Genomic DNA, 16684 nt, shown 5'->3' on the forward strand with positions numbered 1-16684 from the left:
TGAAAACCCTGCTTGCTTTATTATTCCCCAGGGTCCCACTTTCCAAAGCAGTATCTCTTTCCATCATGTAGCAGCAAAGTTCACACCTCCTCCTTATCACAGAGCTCTCAGATGCAGCTTCTGGTCTTTTGGGGATGCCTGGAGACTTCTGTACAGACCTTCAGGTGTGCACGTGTGCAGGTTAATGTGTCAAGCAGTTGTTACAAACACGGTGCCACCAGAGATGAGTTAATTACAGGGCAGTGGCGCCCTGCTGGAAATGAGCCTGCAGATATCTCCTGCCCTCTCCTGTCTGACACATGGCCAGGAGCATGGGGCCAGAGAAGCCTTTCCAGTTAATTACTTTAGTGTGCTAATACTGTACTATGGCTGTTTCGTGTGGTTCAGTTTCTTTTCCTTAGCTTTTTTCTGCTCATACCAAAAAGCAGGGAGGTACATATGAGTAGAAGGATATTCCTAATGAGGTCTAGCAGGCTTAGAGAGCTTTCAAGTCAGAGCATCTGCTTCCACATCAGATCTAAATGTTGCTGTTCTTCATCCATGGATAAAACATATTAGATTCACTGTTAGCTTGCCTTATTAAATAGTGATAAGTTGATTATAAATAAAGTATATTCTGGTGCTAAGATAATGTCTGTGGTCCTTAGCAATCATAAGTGGTAGATATAGTAATTCTTAGAGCACCATATTTCTAGTAATATTCTTTTCAGATGGGAAACATCTTTTTTTTTCATTGTTTCCTTTTATTTTTATATTTAGCATACTTTTCATTTCTAGGGTTTTTTTAGTATTTTTTGTAAACAAAATGTTTCCCTATCAAAATAATGAATCTGGCTTTGAAACAAAATGGAAATGCTGATAAAAAGGCACCAAGTTGCCTCACAATAAATAAAATCATGCTATGATATGTATTAGAGGGGGATAAAGGAATTTTTTTTTCCAACAATGTTACAATAACAGGAGAACACAGATATTTGCTAAAGCCTTATATATTAGCTCTATTTCCAGATGAGAGCTAATAAAACAAATCAGGCCAACATTATGAGTATGGGCTATTGAAAAAACAAGTGTTTTTCAGAGGTACACTGCACTTAGATGCTCTACTTTTTTGAAGGGGAGTACAGACAATAATTTCTATGTAAACAAAAAATACGCAGCCATGTATGTTTAAAGTGCTTTTATCTCTTTTGAAGTGTTTTACTGAAATAACCATGTGACATTGAGAGTCCTATCACTGAAGAAGGTATCAATCCATTTTCCCAGTCTGAAAGTATCAATCCAGTCTGAAATGTAGGAATGGAATTTCAAATTTCATTTCAAAGCAAATTAATAATACATTATAACTTTTGAAATATTTTAAAAGAAGTTTTCATTATTCTCATATACTGGTGAGCAAAATGAGACTGAGAGAAAAGCAGTGGTTTGCCACCAGCAGATCTGAGAATCAAAAGCAGTCTCCAGAGATGGTTGTTTTCCCCAGGACCCCACCAATGCCAAGTGCTTGTAGACTGAGGGGAAAATGTGTCCTTTCAGCACAGTTCACTAAACCTCCTAGAGTTTCCCTGCTACCAGTTAGATCTGACCACTTGATGTGCAATGAAAACTTTCTCTTACTTTTTCCAGGTATTCATCCAGTGGTTTAAAAACTTCTCAGAATTCTTCAATAAATATGCAACTGCCTTCAAGAGAGACAACCCCATATTTTAATAACATGGATCAGAAGGACTTGGTCAGCTATTCATCTTCAAGGGCCAACTCCGTTCCCATCATCCCGTCTGTGGGCTTGGATGAAGCCTGCATGCAAATGCAAAACGTTTCTGAAGTAACAGGCATCAAATGGTGCAAAAACTCCTATTCTGCTGAACTTGTCAATGTGAGTTCCCCAGTGAGTAATTGTCTTATAGCAGAACAACATGAAGTGAAAATATTGCTAGAAACTGTGCAGGAGCAGATTCGGATCCTGACGGACGCGAGGCGGTCGGAGGACTATGAACTGGCAAGCGCAGCAGCCGCGAGCAGCGCGAGTGAGAACACGGCCTTTCTGCCCATGAGCCCCTTGGCCAAGGCAGAGCGAGAGGCACAATTTGTCTTAAAAAGTGAAACGCAAAGAGACTCAGTATTGACCAAGTGACTTTGTGTGGGGGTTATGGGAGGGGAAATGAGAGATCTGTGCATTCGATGCTTTGCTAAACAGGAAGGGAGGAAGTTAAATACAAATTATTTATATGCATTAATTTAAGAGCATCTACTTAGAAGAAACCAAATAGTCAATTGCCCTCATATCATAGTGTTTTTTAACAAAATATTTTTTTAAGGGAAAAGTTCCAGGAGGCATGAAGTGTGCATCAGGTGCTTTCCAGGCAGGATTACACAGTTTCAGTTACAGTGGATTTTACCACAGTCCCGTTCAGCTGTCCAAAGGCTTAGGCTATGCATCTTTTTTTCAGTAAAGGCCAAGACCGTTCTTAGATGCGTTTCTGGTTTCAGGGCAGCACTGCAGTGAGCTACTGGCCAGGGATTCAGACCCTGGGGACCAAGTCCTGTAAGTCCAGCACAGATCCCATCCCCTCTCCTCTTGATTCCAGGTTCATACCACAGAAACAGGCCCTCAGATGCCTACTTCTGAGATCTGGTACCTGCTGTGGAATGAGAACAACATCCCTAAATTGAACAGATGCTTAACTCTTGGCCTTAATTTAATGTGTCGGTCAGCTCAAGAAAGTCAACAGATTCATTTAGGAGCTTTGGGTTTGGCCAGGTGTGGAGAGGGATTGGCATCTGTGGAGATTTTCAGTGGTTAGAAGCCTGTGGCTGCTCCGTCTTCTAAGCTTTGCCTGTCAGAGCTGGCTTGGTGGAGAGTTAGGAGGATCAAGGGAAAATACAGCAGTGTGTATTACAATAGGGGTGGTTTTGGTTTCTGATTTCGGTTTTTTGGGTTTTTTTGAGTGGGAACATAAACTGTTGTTTATTAGCAGCCCTTGACAGTTCTAAACTTTTACACTTTGAAGGCATTTGTAAGCTCTCAAGGAGAACTTCTCGGTGTCTGTGTATTTTTTTTAAACTTTTATTATGGGTTGTTCAGAGAAGAGTCAGGGAGATCCAATATGATCAAAATCCAGCCGATAAGTGTCCACGATGCCTAATTTGTTCCTGCATTCAGTTATCCAGTCACTTTAATTAATTATGTCTTAGGCTTGTGAACTTCAAAGTTTCAACCCTGCAGATGGTTCAGAATGGACAGACTCACAGGCATGCACAGATCCCATTCTAATGGAACTGTATAAGAGCAGATGGTTTCCACCAAGTCTCTCCCTGCAGGGAATCAAGGCCCTAGAGAAGTGTCATTCCCTGGTTGCTGTATCCTGACACATTATAAGCACTTTTCACATTATCTTTATTTTGAGTCCCTCTTTCCCCCAGAAATTGTAGCAAAATAACCCAATAGTGCAATGAATTGGGTTCAGTGACACACATTACTGTTTTTATTAGTATTAAAATATCTGCTTATTCTTGATGGGAAAAAAGTCAACTATAACAACTAATTGCTGGACAGCCTTCCCTAGTTAATGTCAGAAGATTGATTTTTAAAAATTACACTATATATGGAATGTATTCAAATATTTCTTTGCAGCAAATTAATGGTTAAATTTATTAATGTGCTCTACACTTTCTAGTTCACAAGTCTCAAGACTTCCCAAAATAGCACATCCAATCATGCCGTGCTGTTGTATGTTGAGTCAGAATAAAGCAATATTTTAACCTCTGTCAAGTAAATTTGGAAAAGAAATGCTGAAGGTGTATGTCTTTTTTTTTTTTTTGTTAAGGCAGTAAAAAAATTAGTATTCACAGTCTTCATTAAGCAAGTCTTATTTTGGGTTTCATTTATGGGTTTGATTTTGGAGTTTCTTTTAAAGGAAAAGTTGATGAAATTGTCTTGTTTACAGAACTTTCTATGGCTGCAATCTTTGCTGTGTGTTTTCAGTAGAAATATGCTTGAGGGCAAGCTATTGTTTGATGGCCCAGATTGGAGCCTGTCTTCTTCAGACTCCTTTCTGCAAAAATACAGAGCTTTTGTTATCTCAGTGAGGTGGATTACTATGAGGGTCTCACCCCAGCCTGTTTCTGCCCTGTGTGGTTGCCTCACACAGTCTCACTGTGTGGGAACTGAGCCGCCTGCAGTGGGTATGGCCCCAAGCCCACAACACATAAACCCTTTCAAAGACAAGGGGTAATTGGTGGTGCTCAGCTTTTCATCCCTACAATCATGACTTTTCTGTCGATCCCATTTACATCCCACCCTCTGAGGACTCTGCCCATAAGCTTTGTGAATATACCTGTCATACAAAAGCTGGTTACTATATAAAGCTCTGGTTCAACAATTTGTAAAGTGTGATCACTATTAATTTAGTGTACACCATGAATTTTATTGAGATGATCTTTCTGCTGTAAAGTGCAGAATTCTGTCCAAATTTATGTTTTAAAATTAAATCTTCTCAATCCAGACATAAGACCTTCTCACCCCCAAATTCTTCCAAACTCTACAAATTCACCTCTGGCAACATAATGAAAACACACAACAAGATTTCAGTTGAAGAAAGAAGCATAACATAAGCAATGCCTTTATGGAGAGAATGTGTTCAAGCTGCACCCCTGAAAGATCAGAAAGAGGGGACGAGCAATGTATTTAAGAGAATGAAATGTTTAACTGAATGACAGATGAAGATCTGAAATGGTGAGGCTATCTTTGGTTCATGTCAGAGATGCGATCTTGTACTCAGCAAAGGATGTGTGACTGTTATATGTTAACTGTTCTATTCAGTTTTCAGCATGTTTGAATAGAGAGATGTTAATATTAACCATATGACAGACTATTGTATTATTTGTTGAGAGTATCACTTAGATCCTATTGAAACTGTCGTTGTTTGCAGAGGAAAACAAAAAGGTTTGAAACCATCAAACTAGATAGCCTTAACGTCATTTGTGTGGTTCTCTAATGCAACTGTTTTCCTCTGTGGACCTTCCTATTTTACAGTGAATGGGACAACATTTTCTCTGAGGTCTGACAACTAATTAAGTAAAGGATCCATAAGAAAGTTGTACTGAAACAGCCAAAATGGTAGGCCAAATTTTGCTTTGCTTCAGGTCCCACTGAACTCCATGGATTGAAAGGGATGTGAGTTAGTGTGACATGCAGTTCATTCCTAAAATTAGATCTGTTCCCAACCTTGGAAGCAATCTGCAATCCCCCTAGAAGAGGCTGTGAACTCAGTTGTTTAACTGTGACACAATTAAAAAGCTCATCTGACCTATGAAGTTCCAGGTGTAGTCTGCTGTGAAAACTTACCCATGTAGCATTGCATTCAAGCAGACTGGGCAAACAGCTGACTAAATAAATTCAGCTTTCTCCAAACTGAACAGAGAAAGCTTGTCTCTCTTCAGCTTAATCCTGTGGAGTAGAATTGTGAGAGGTGTATATCCTGATCTTTTGTTTAGAATTTCTTCAAAAACAATCCAAACTCTAAAAAAAAAAAAAAAAAGGAACCATCCCAGCATTTGAAATGGGAAATGTGGGTAAGTATGGGCACATTTCATAGTTTTAACCATTGAAAAACTCTTCCATTTCAGTACCCCATGACCCAAACTGAAATGTTTTAATTTTTTTCAGGATCATATTTAGATTAACAAATGCTTCCATGGAGAAAGAGCTGTCCAGGATGCTTTTAGTGTCTAGCCACCTGGCCATGATCTTGGCTGGGGCAGTTAGTGCAGTGACAGGACATATTAATAGGGGATCACATCCCAAATCTGTACTGCTCCAAGTCCAAATTAATATGACAAAGCTTACTAGTCTATCACATGATGCAAGCACTGCTGCAGTGATTTATGGAGCTACCTGCATTTTGCTTATGAAAATTACAGCAGTGTGTGAACACTCTCAGTGGAATATGGTGTGAGGTCCATTGGCTGAGTGATTGGTTTGTCAGGTCTATCTGTCACAGAGGCTGAGTGTCCCTGACCAGGCTGTAACAGCAATGAACTTACCACCATGGGGCTAATTCCAAAGTCACTCATCAGAATCCTACAGCTCCAGGTTTAAAATTTGAAAAAAACAGTGAGTCAATGGCATGTGCTTATGACCAGGCATGTGTTCCTGAATTGCAGTGTTCAATTAATTCATGTCTACTTCTCATGTGAGTAGGTAGAAAATCTGGATCCCTTTTCCCAATTCATCCCCAGCTTCCTTCAGTCTAATTTTGGACGTTACTTGAACATTTTTCACTCTTGTAAGAAATCCTGAAAATGAAAACCAAAGAACTCTTCCAGAGTGCTAGTGCAGTAAATAAAAAAGTGAAGCTTGAAAGACCAGACCTGGAATAAAAACTGGTTTTGACACTGATATTAATATCAATTGCCTTTCAATAAAAAGGAATTTCCCTGTAAACTGTTTATCACTTGGGAAAACAGTGAGCTTTTAAAGTGATTTATTATCTTGCCTTGAATTTAAAATGCTCATCTTCAAGCTGATTGGGGAAAAGCAAATATTTAGTATAGATTTTTCAGCTTTTGTGATCTATTTTTTTTAATTTAATTTCAGTAGTCCAACAGGTCAATGATGCAATTATCTGTATTGTCTGACAAATAGTCATAAAGTCTGTCCCTTTTGTGGTCCAAATACTGGATTGTTAGATTTCTTTAAAGAGAACGAGACTTTCTCTAAATTTTATTTAAAATTTATTAATAGAATATTTCTTTATCTTTCTGAAAACATAAAGTGGTACAAGCTTTTTGCTCTTTGTACTGCATTTTTGATGAATTTACAGCAAGATTATGCTGCCACGGTTTTGATGTCTACTCACATGAAAACAACTGTGACACCCAGTTTTCAGGTTTTAGACTTGACACTTCTAAATCATTATATCAAATGGGATTTTTGTATTTTAAATAGCAGAGTTAAAACATGGTGTGGAAATGAAATAGCTACAACAGCAGTAAACTTATTAAGAAAGTGGGTTTGTGGTTTGGGGTTTTTTTTCATTTTTATTCCTTAGCAATTAGAGGATTGAGTCATGGGAATTGGTAGTCTCTTGTAAGAAAATACAATCACAGAATATATTAGTGGCAGTGGAAATTCATTCCTGTAGCCCAGAACTACAAAAGCTGCAGTGGAGGAGGACAGTCATCCAGTGTCTGCTGCAGGGGATAAAAGTGCTTTCATCTTAATAGTAAAAACCAATATAATTGTTTTTCTTGTGAAATTGCTATAAAAGGTAGATTATCTGAATTTATTAAGAACCATGGTGATAGTGTTTGACACAAGGAAAAGGGGCAGAAATTCCCAAGTTTGTAATGCTTTTCCTGTCCCTGGGGACAAAATTAATTATGTTTTGATTCTTTATTATTACAGCACAGTTTTCAGTGCTACAGAGGCAGTGATCACACCTCACTGACAGCCTGTGTGACGCTCACTTGCTTGAAAAGATTTAGCAGTCTCCTCTTTGATCAACAGTCTGTAAACAAGGAGTGATTTTCTAGTACCCCACAAGGCTGTTCTTGTGCAGGTTTTCCCAGATAAATAATAAAGTAAAAATACAGCAAGAGCACTATAATTTTGTGGGACTTTTTTTGTAAGAAACTATATTTAATTTTATAACTATAATGGAGAGAGATTATTCATTACTGAAGAATGTAAATAATATATAGAAATCCCGTGTTTGTACCATAGCTTTTAATAATACATTCTCATAACACCATCAGGAGAAGACCTACATGCTATTTATATTTTTTATTTCTTCAACAGGGACAATGGTCTTGTACCACATTTCCATAGTGACCCGGATGTTGATGTACCCTGTCCTTATTTCTTCCTCTTGAATTGCAAGGCCACTTCCGTGCTATCCCATGCCTGCTCTGGGTTTACTGAAATCACTGAATTTGTAATGATTCGGTATCTTTATTCATGTTCAGTTTTACCTCACCTTCAGAATCAAGAGTATCAGCTGGACATTTGGGACACTGGAGATGTCTGCTAAGTAAATTTAAGGCCTAAAACAATTTTATGCACTTACATTTGTCTGCTTTGGGTTGACCTAACAGGAAATCTTCCCCTCAGAGAAGGATTTATGCAGCCCATGCTGCAAGGCATTTTCCTGCCATTCCTTCATACCTGCCACTACCAACATTTCCAGTCTCTTCAGTCAGCTGGTCTCTCTGAGTTCTCCTGCCCAGCACTGGGAAGTACTGTGAGATTACAGACCAGAAGCCTCAGACCTTTTTTTAGCATACCAAAGACCAGAAGTCATCTGAAATGTCCTAAGCTATAGCTTCAGATGTGACTTCCTGTCTCTTACTACTAAAATGTCTCCAAGGTTAAGATTCTCTAATATGCATTTCATTTCATTATGTATTATAAGTAATGCCAAAGTTCATAAAATTAAGAGTTATGTGGCAAATATTATTTTTTTAGTGTTTGTCTTGCTTTGAAACAATATGAAACGAGCTCCCAGTTGTGTAAATATTTGGAAACTAAAAATACAAGCAACAATACAGGCATAGAAAAGAATACAAAGAATAATATAAAATAAAAAACAGTTCCTTGCTTTCTCTAAAATAATATTAGTTGAAGGTTATTGAAATGCTTTAGGGATATGAAGAAGATTCAGTGAGGATGTTTCATAAGTCACGTGTCTAAGACTTTTCTCAAGGAATTCAAGCCTAGAGCTTGCCTGGCTTGACAATACATTAAGAAGATGTTTCCTCCATAACGTGAAGCTTACTCCAGTACAGATCCAAGTATTGCATCCCTCAGCATGAGCAGGACAGAAACACAGCATAGGTTTCACTTTGGCTTTCTGACTCAAGCTAAACTCACTTACTTTAGATTCTCTGATCACTTCCAGGCAAGAATAAGTAATTTTTTTTCCCAAAAATCTATCAATTTTTAAGATTGGAGCCATCTGCTCACTTGAGTGTTCTAGAAATAGCTGAGATTTTTGACTGTTCCTGATGGGAGAAACAGCAGGCAGTAGAAATATTACAACCCCCACCACCCTACTAAGATACACACTGTGAGCTACTGGAGAATAGGGTAGGGAACTGCTCTGGGCTATGGTACAGCTTTTTCCATGGGTGAGGAGGGATGAATTTGCATCAGACCAGGTCACGTCATCTTGCCCTTTATTTCTTCCTCAGATCTTTCTCATTTCAGTGCCTTCAAAATTCTGAGATCCTTTAAAGTGTTGAGTTTTGGAAGCAAAGACTTATGAAGAAAAAAGTAAAATTTCTTCTGTGATTTTTTAAGCAATCTTTAATTGAAATGCTGTATTATGTTAACTATTTTTTTAAAAAAATTAGGTGTTACACATCAAAATTACAAATATTTACATCATGCTATTAGAGGGTGGGTAAGATCTGTGTTTCTCTCCTAGAGTTGAAAATGCCCTTGCTTGTTGCAGGAGTTGGAACTAGACAACCTTTAGAGGTCCCTTCCAATCCAAACTGTGCTAACCACATTCAAGTTAGTTCTTTTATGTATCAAATTTCCCACAAAATGTTGGAGACTTCTGTGCACATCAATGGCAACTTTGAGTTTTACATGGGAAGGTAAATAAGATATTTTCAAAGAAAAAAATGGAACATAAAACTTCCAGGTCAGACTGGTATTGTACGAGTGGCAGCTGTTTCAGTGAAAGCACAGTAAATATGAAGGGAATGAAACTCCCAATGGAGGTTATTTATGGTGGCTCAGCAGTTGAGCTGGCTGAAATAAAACCCAAATTTCTACCTCTGCAGTGCTAACCTATGCCCCTTTCTAAAGGTGGCCCACAGGGTGTCTGCAGCTCCTCCACCAGTGACTATACCAAAAGGCAGGTGACAGCATTGACTTCTGTGAAGGCTCCTCATTAAATCAAAATTAAATACTATGAACTAAAAATTGATGGGTCTGATTCTCCCAGGTATTGCCAGGTTATATGGAGTGCCAGCAGTAATGCTGATTTACAATTTCTGAGGCTATGGCCCCATCATTTGATCTGACCTGTTAGTTCTCACTGCCTGAACCAGGGCAAGCTAAGCAGAAATATCTATGCCCACCAGGGTAACTATCTCCTGTATATAATTTCTCTGTTGCTGCTCTGTACGTTGTATAGAGAAGCAATGAAGGCAAATTCAGCCTGTCGGCATTCAACAGTATGATTTTTTCCAAAGCAGCTCAGGAGACCCATTCTGATCTACCTGGGCAGAGCAGGGTTATGAGCAGGTTTTGTCCATGTATGTCCAGATATGTTGTTATCTAATCTGTCTTTCTTCCTAAGAAAACTTCTTTCTTCTAAGAGCCTCTGTTCCTAAAAACACTGAAAACATTAAGCAAGGGTAAGGCTAGAGAAGTGCTCTGTCTTCTCTGCAGAGGGGACAGGGACATAAGTAAGTGCTAATTACCAAAAACCTTTCCAGCTGATTCCACAAATATTTGCACAGACAGGTGATGTTAAAATGACTGTATGGCTTGGTCACATTCATTTACAGGCTGTGGCATATATAACCTGTTTGAAATTGTCTCTGGTTTGTAATATCTTAGATGGACTTTCAGAGTGCCCAGGTCAGCATTTACCACTCTCCTTATCCTCCGCCTCAGTTTCATTTGTCTAATGAATGTTTCTATGACGTGGGCAGCAGTGACTCTCCCTTGCCAGATGTGTTGGTGTTGCAGCAAACCCCAGATCATCTTCTGGCAAGCAGAGCAAGCCAGTCCTTCCTTAAGCCTTGAGCAGTTCTCTGGATTGTGGGGAAGCATCCCACAGGCAAGGAATCAGGTTTCACAATAGAACAGGCCTCCCAATATTGAGATAAAAGGACAACTTGGAATAAACCACTAGACATCACAGTCCTTCAAAACAAGGCTTCTCTGTACAGATTTGCAACAAAGTTTTGATTTCCGTTTCAATTTCTCTAGTGAGCAGTAGTTTTGCTTTTACATTATGTTAAAACTGTCTCTAGATGGCTTCAGAGAGCAAAGAGAACGCATCACTGTGAATGGCTGTGCTCTGTGAAGGTGCTGTAGCTCCTGGGCAGCTTTCCATCCTTGTGGATGGGGTCTGGGCATCAGCACTCAGCCTGTCTCCCTTACTCAGCTGAGAGAAGACCAGACAGTGCCCTGTACTCTTTGCTTGCTGGCTGCTGCTGAAACCTGGAGCAAACCCCTGTACTAGAAGCATTTAAAAATGGAACAGAGGTGGTGGAAATGTGGTTTGTTCACTCTGTATATCCAGCTAGGATAGCTGGAATAACAGCAAGGGAAGAGTTGCTTTTGCAAATCATGTGCCTGATTTATTGGTTGAACAGTTTTTCAGTTCTCCCTATTTAGTCAACAAGGACCTTAAGATGCCCAGAAATAAAAATTAAATTCTTGGTTCCCAGTACTAATGTTAATGGACACAAATCCAATATTTCAGATTTTTTACTGAGCACTCAATAAGTAGTCAATCAAGCTTCATTTAATAGGCAAACTTTTATTGTAGAGTTACACCTGATTTTGTGCTTTCCTTTATTGATCACTGGATCTTTTCTATATCACATAAAATTTTGTTTGCCTAAGAACTGCTCTGTGGATATGCCTGAGACAGCACCTAATGTAAACATGAAGTCTGAGTGTTCTCAATGTACAGGGCAAGTCTTGTGAAACCTTCTTTTTTAGCAGTTGAAAGTCTTGAACCATTCACTGAAATAAGATAACTATTTGATTTCAACAAAATGCATTCTGCTGTCAATAAAATCACTGATAAACACTTGAGTTGGATTTGGGGCTTCTGATTATACATATATGTAAAGCTACATGCACAAATTTTCTTTTAGAACACATAAATGAATGCTCCAACTTAAATTTTGTTCATCAAAATAGCTGGAGAAATATCCACTTAACCACATAGCCTAAACACGTTGAAGTAGGGGGTAAAAGGTATTTATTTTCACCCATGTTTATTTTTTCACTGGTAAAAACAAATGAGAAGAAAAATAATCATAGTGCCTATGACAAAGATTGTGTTTTAAGGAGTGTGCAATGTGTACCATGATTACTTTAACTGCAAATGAAAGCCGCTTTTAGACTGAGTGTGGTTGAAAGGAAATATCCTTAGAAAAACTGTCTTGCAGCATCCCAGGAAATGTTTTGGTTTGATATGTTTGGCCTCCGTTTTTGTGGAGCTGTACATTCCTGTCCATGGTTCTAAAGGATAAAAAAAGAACTGATTTCAGAATCAACCTGTATTTTGACTCATTTTTATACTCCCCACACCCAGGCTGGTTTACCATATGTGTAAGTGACACTGAACAGTATAATTTTTCTATTTAGTCTTACAAATGAGTTTTACTGTGTTACTTAATTCAGTCTTTTTTCCCTGCTCGAGTGGTGTGCTCCTGCTGTCACCAGTCATCTCTCACTCCAAGCAGAGATTTCATTTGTTCACAGAGCCACAAAGAGGGTTGAGACCAATCCATCTGAAGACACGAGTTCTCTTCATTCAGCCTTGCTGGTGGGAGGATCAGCCAGGGTTAGCTGGAGATGGAGAGAATGATGTACAGGAACCTCTGATGTCTCGGCACGTGGAGAGGCACCTATCTGGGAAGCCCAAGTTTTCTGCTGCAGAATTCAATGCTTCCAGTCTCACCTGCTAGCCTCTTGGCTTGGGGCTAAATGTATCAGGCAGAAAGGCTGAGCTGTCCAAACTAACACATTCCCAGGGAGGATCAGCTGAGAAGAGAGGCAAAAATAGCACTATCCCTAATTCTGGAGTCACAATTAAAAAAAAAAAAAAAAGCGCACAAGTTTTTTGCAAAGTAACTTGCCTGAACAGAGTGAAACATATCTAGGTGTCACAGCAGCAGCCGTGGGGTCAGAGCAAAATTTCAGTGCAATCCACCCATGACCAGCCAGGGGCCCCCAGGTGGGGCAGCCCCAGCAGATGTGGTGTCCACCCCTCGCAGCCCCCGCCACCTTGTGCCGATGTATCTCCTGTGCCTGGGGTCGTGTTTTCAAGCACATCTCTGTACTTTGTGCTGAGCTTATTCATCATCCAAACCCCAAAGAGGATTTCTGCTTGAGTGACTCCAAAATGCCTCTCCAGCTGATGCCAGGGGCCCCTTAGTGAAGCCCTGACTCGCTGCAGCTCCCTGCCACCATCAGCTCCACTCAGTGTGCTGACCGCCTGGAATCTCAGCTGGGCTGTGAGTATTCCCCAGCTCCTCCATCCCTCAGTTCATCTCCCTCCACATCACTGCTGGGCACTGTTCTGCAGATACAAAGTACATTTTTTTTTCTTTTTTTTTTTCATCCTGTGTGGTTCAGAACAGCTCTCTGAACCTGACACTTGGTTTCCACTAGTGCATATTGGCAGTGGAAGTCCAAGTGTTTTGAGCACACCAATGTTACGAAATAGCAAAAAGAAAGCTTTACTTTCAAGCCACTCTTCCAGGCCACTCATACCCTGAGGCCGAGGCAGAGGTGAGTTTGATGCTGAAAGCCACTGGCCTAGTAAGAAGGTTTTTTCTTTTTGCTCAAGGCTAAGGGCAGATTTGGGTGGGTGTGTAATGCTGCTCCAGGTAAGGGCCCCACCCACAGGCAAACCACAGCTGTTAGGTGGAGCTGTTCACCTGGTTTGCAGTCACAGCTGTAACCACTGAGGACAACCTTTGTCTTCCCACCAGTGTCCACACATTCATGTCTCTTCCCTTGGCGTTCCTGCAGCAGAAGGGCCCTGTCTGGCTGGGAGGAGGCAGGTCTGAAGGTATGGCTCTGGGAGGAAGTTTGTTCCCTGCATATGCTTTTTGGAGGTGTTTGGGGGTTTTGTTTGTTTCTTTTTTACCATTTGGTTTGTGCTGGTATTTCTTGGAGTAGGTATTTTTTTTATTCTATGTAGTAACTGAGTTTATTAGACTGAGCAGAGATTAAGGTATTGGAGTACAAGAGTCTCTTAACTTAATCTTGAAGTTTGATTCAAAGCTATGGTTGACTGTTTTAAAAATGTGTGTGCTTGGTAAGAGATGTCCTCAGATTTCCTCTTCACCTAAGGGTAAACTGCAAGTTCTTTGTTCTTTTTTTCTGTTCCTTTCTAGAATGGAAAAATGTTAAGCTTACCTAGAGCGTGGTTTATGTCATGATGGGCACTGTATAGTGTCCAGCCATCCCATAAAACATCCTGTGTGCTAAGGAACTCTGTGAAATTCCAAGGGTGTAACTTCAACTCTAACAAATAAGAATTCATTAGAGGGTCTCATAAAATTCCCATTGAGAGTCATGTTTGATACTTACTTAAAATTTCATGTTCTGATGGAATGCCTATTTCCAAAAAGATGTTAATTATGAGTGCTTTCTGAAGTAAGGTTATTGCATGTATTATACAGCTTCAGGAATGTCCTGTGATGATCTGTATCCTAATTACTGAGACCACTTGGCTTAGGCAGTCATCTGCAGAACAAAAATTTTCCTCAAATCACTTAAGTGTTTTTAATTCATGCTCTTCACAGATCCATAGCAACTTGCTAAAGATGCTAACAGGTATGCCTCTCAAGCTATATTTAGTGTCTACTGCTAATGGCAAACACTCCAGTTACTTGCTAGCAAAATGCCTATAGGAATGTCATTGGTACTGTGCAAAAATAAGAGTAAGCCTTATTGTAAGCATATTTTTTGCTAGGACTTGCACATACAGCTCTCAGTGAAGTGCTTACTTACTTGCAAACTGTTTCTGCTCCACCACAGGTGAAGCAAAGATGATGGTGAAGCTATTTGGTTTCAGGAGTAGCACTGATCCCCCAAAAAAGGGTTTGCTACTAAATTAATATTACTTAAAATAGTGTACTTATGTCTATAGGTTTTGGATGTTTTTTAGCCTTGAGTCTCTTCAGTATGGTGAGAGATGAAATTGGAGGTGGGCAGGCAATAAAAGAGCAATCACTCACAAAATCCTGGGTTTACCCTCTTCTCACAAGTTTGTAGCTGTGTTTTTAAATGTTCATATGCATTATTACAGTAGGATTTACTGAGATGCAAAGATGCAAGGAAGAGGCTGGCTCTTTGGGAGGCTCTGGCTGTGTGCAGCAGAGGAATTGGAGGAAGCCAGGGCCTGGGGAAAGGGTGGTTCTCATCTAAGATGAAGACAGATTTTGGGATATCTGTGTGCCAAGAATTTAGAGGACAAACTCTGTGAATCTCCTCCATATTCAGATGGATGTAAGCCAGATGGACAGTTCCAGGTCAGCTAAGGGGAGCTACTTGCAAAACTCTGAAAATAAGACTTCTTGGTTTTTCTACTTGGTAATTATCTAACAGAAAAAAGGGTGGCTCCAAATGCAAGTTCTTCCTCAACATAATCTTGTGAGCAAAACAGAGATTTGCAGGTGAAGCCTGTGATGTTTGGTGCCCGTGTGTTCTTGACCCACAGCTGTACCTCCTAACTCATCAAACTGTCAGATGGCTTGCATCGGGAATGGTGAAGGTAGTAGATTGACAAATCCAGTATAAAGATGATGTTTTCCAGCACAACTGATTTATTTTTAAGGAATCAAAGAGGTGGGGGGGGGGGTGTTCAGTTTGAGATATTTGGTTAGTTATTTAATTTGCTTTTCCCCTTGAAGTCAGGCCAGAGAAGGCTTCAGGGATTTAATTTTAGGAACTAACTTAAGGAAAAAAAAACTTTAAAAAATAGTTCCTGTAGCCTGGGATAGTAGATAACATTACTGATTCTGCAGTCAGGTTGGGTACTGCAGGCATACATGTGCCTCTCGTGCTGCACTCAGCATCACTCATTTATAGTGGTCTCCTCCCACTATTTCTTTCTTCTTTCAGAAAATGTTCTGATGCAGTGGACCTGAGCTGGTGGGAATGGAGAAAATATGGCTTCTTCCCAACAGCTAATCCCTATAGCTGCAGCATGCCCCTGCTATCTTTTTTGGTGTCTTACATGAAGTTGCCAGCTGTCCTTCTCAGGGTTTCTCCTATGTGTCTCATGCTCTAGTTCTCTTTCTATGTCATGCTTGATAGTTTGCTGCTACTCTTCTAAAAATAGTGAGGCTATTCTTGGCTGTGATTTATACCAGGGATAGCAGATATGACAACATTCAGGACTTTCTTTAAAATAAAGGGTAGTTGTGGTTTTGGCCAAGTCTGCAGGAATTCTGGAGGGCCTGAGGCTGGCCTTCTAGCCAGTAAGCTGGATTGGGTCGAGGTGTTTACACAGGGGGTGGGAGAAACTTCCTGGGGACCTTCCTGGGAGATGTGGAGACTTACCTGCTAAGATGACTTGTGAAATCACTGCTGTGCTAACAGTACCCCAAGAGCTAAAGTTATAGCAGTAATTTGGTACAAATTTTTAGGGTGAACTACGATTTATGGACATTGGCTTGTCCTCTTTGCCACCAGCAGAGTAAGGAACGTGTGCACTACATTGGTTTTACAATACATCACCAAGGTGGGTGGGACAGATGGATGCAGGTATCTGATCATTTCCATCCAGCCAGCAGAGCAATTGGGATAAGGGGGGAGATTTTTGCCTTTCACTCTCAGATGTGCTTGATTTGTGAGCTTTCCAGAGCACTGCAGAGATCAGGTGCTTTTTGGTTGCTTCTCTTAGCAGTCTGTATTTTACAATTGACTGTAACAACTTCTTGACCAAACTCTATGGGGTATACCTTGCTC

At 40.0% G+C, this 16684-nt stretch overlaps 1 protein-coding gene across 1 annotated transcript in view; it reads left to right on the top strand.

The window, feature by feature from the left end:
* The window catches only part of NRG3 (neuregulin 3), a 345753-nt gene extending 333543 nt beyond the window's left edge, over positions 1-12210 (top strand). The window contains exon 9 of the mRNA XM_071563791.1: positions 1624-12210. Within this exon, the coding sequence (XP_071419892.1) occupies positions 1624-2131 (508 nt within the window). The 3' untranslated portion in view covers positions 2132-12210. The remainder of the gene's footprint in view (positions 1-1623) is intronic.
* The last annotated feature ends 4474 nt before the right edge of the window (positions 12211-16684 follow it).

Source organism: Pithys albifrons, chromosome 9 (genome assembly GCF_047495875.1).
Source record: "Pithys albifrons albifrons isolate INPA30051 chromosome 9, PitAlb_v1, whole genome shotgun sequence".
NCBI classification, from domain to species: Eukaryota; Metazoa; Chordata; class Aves; order Passeriformes; family Thamnophilidae; genus Pithys; species Pithys albifrons.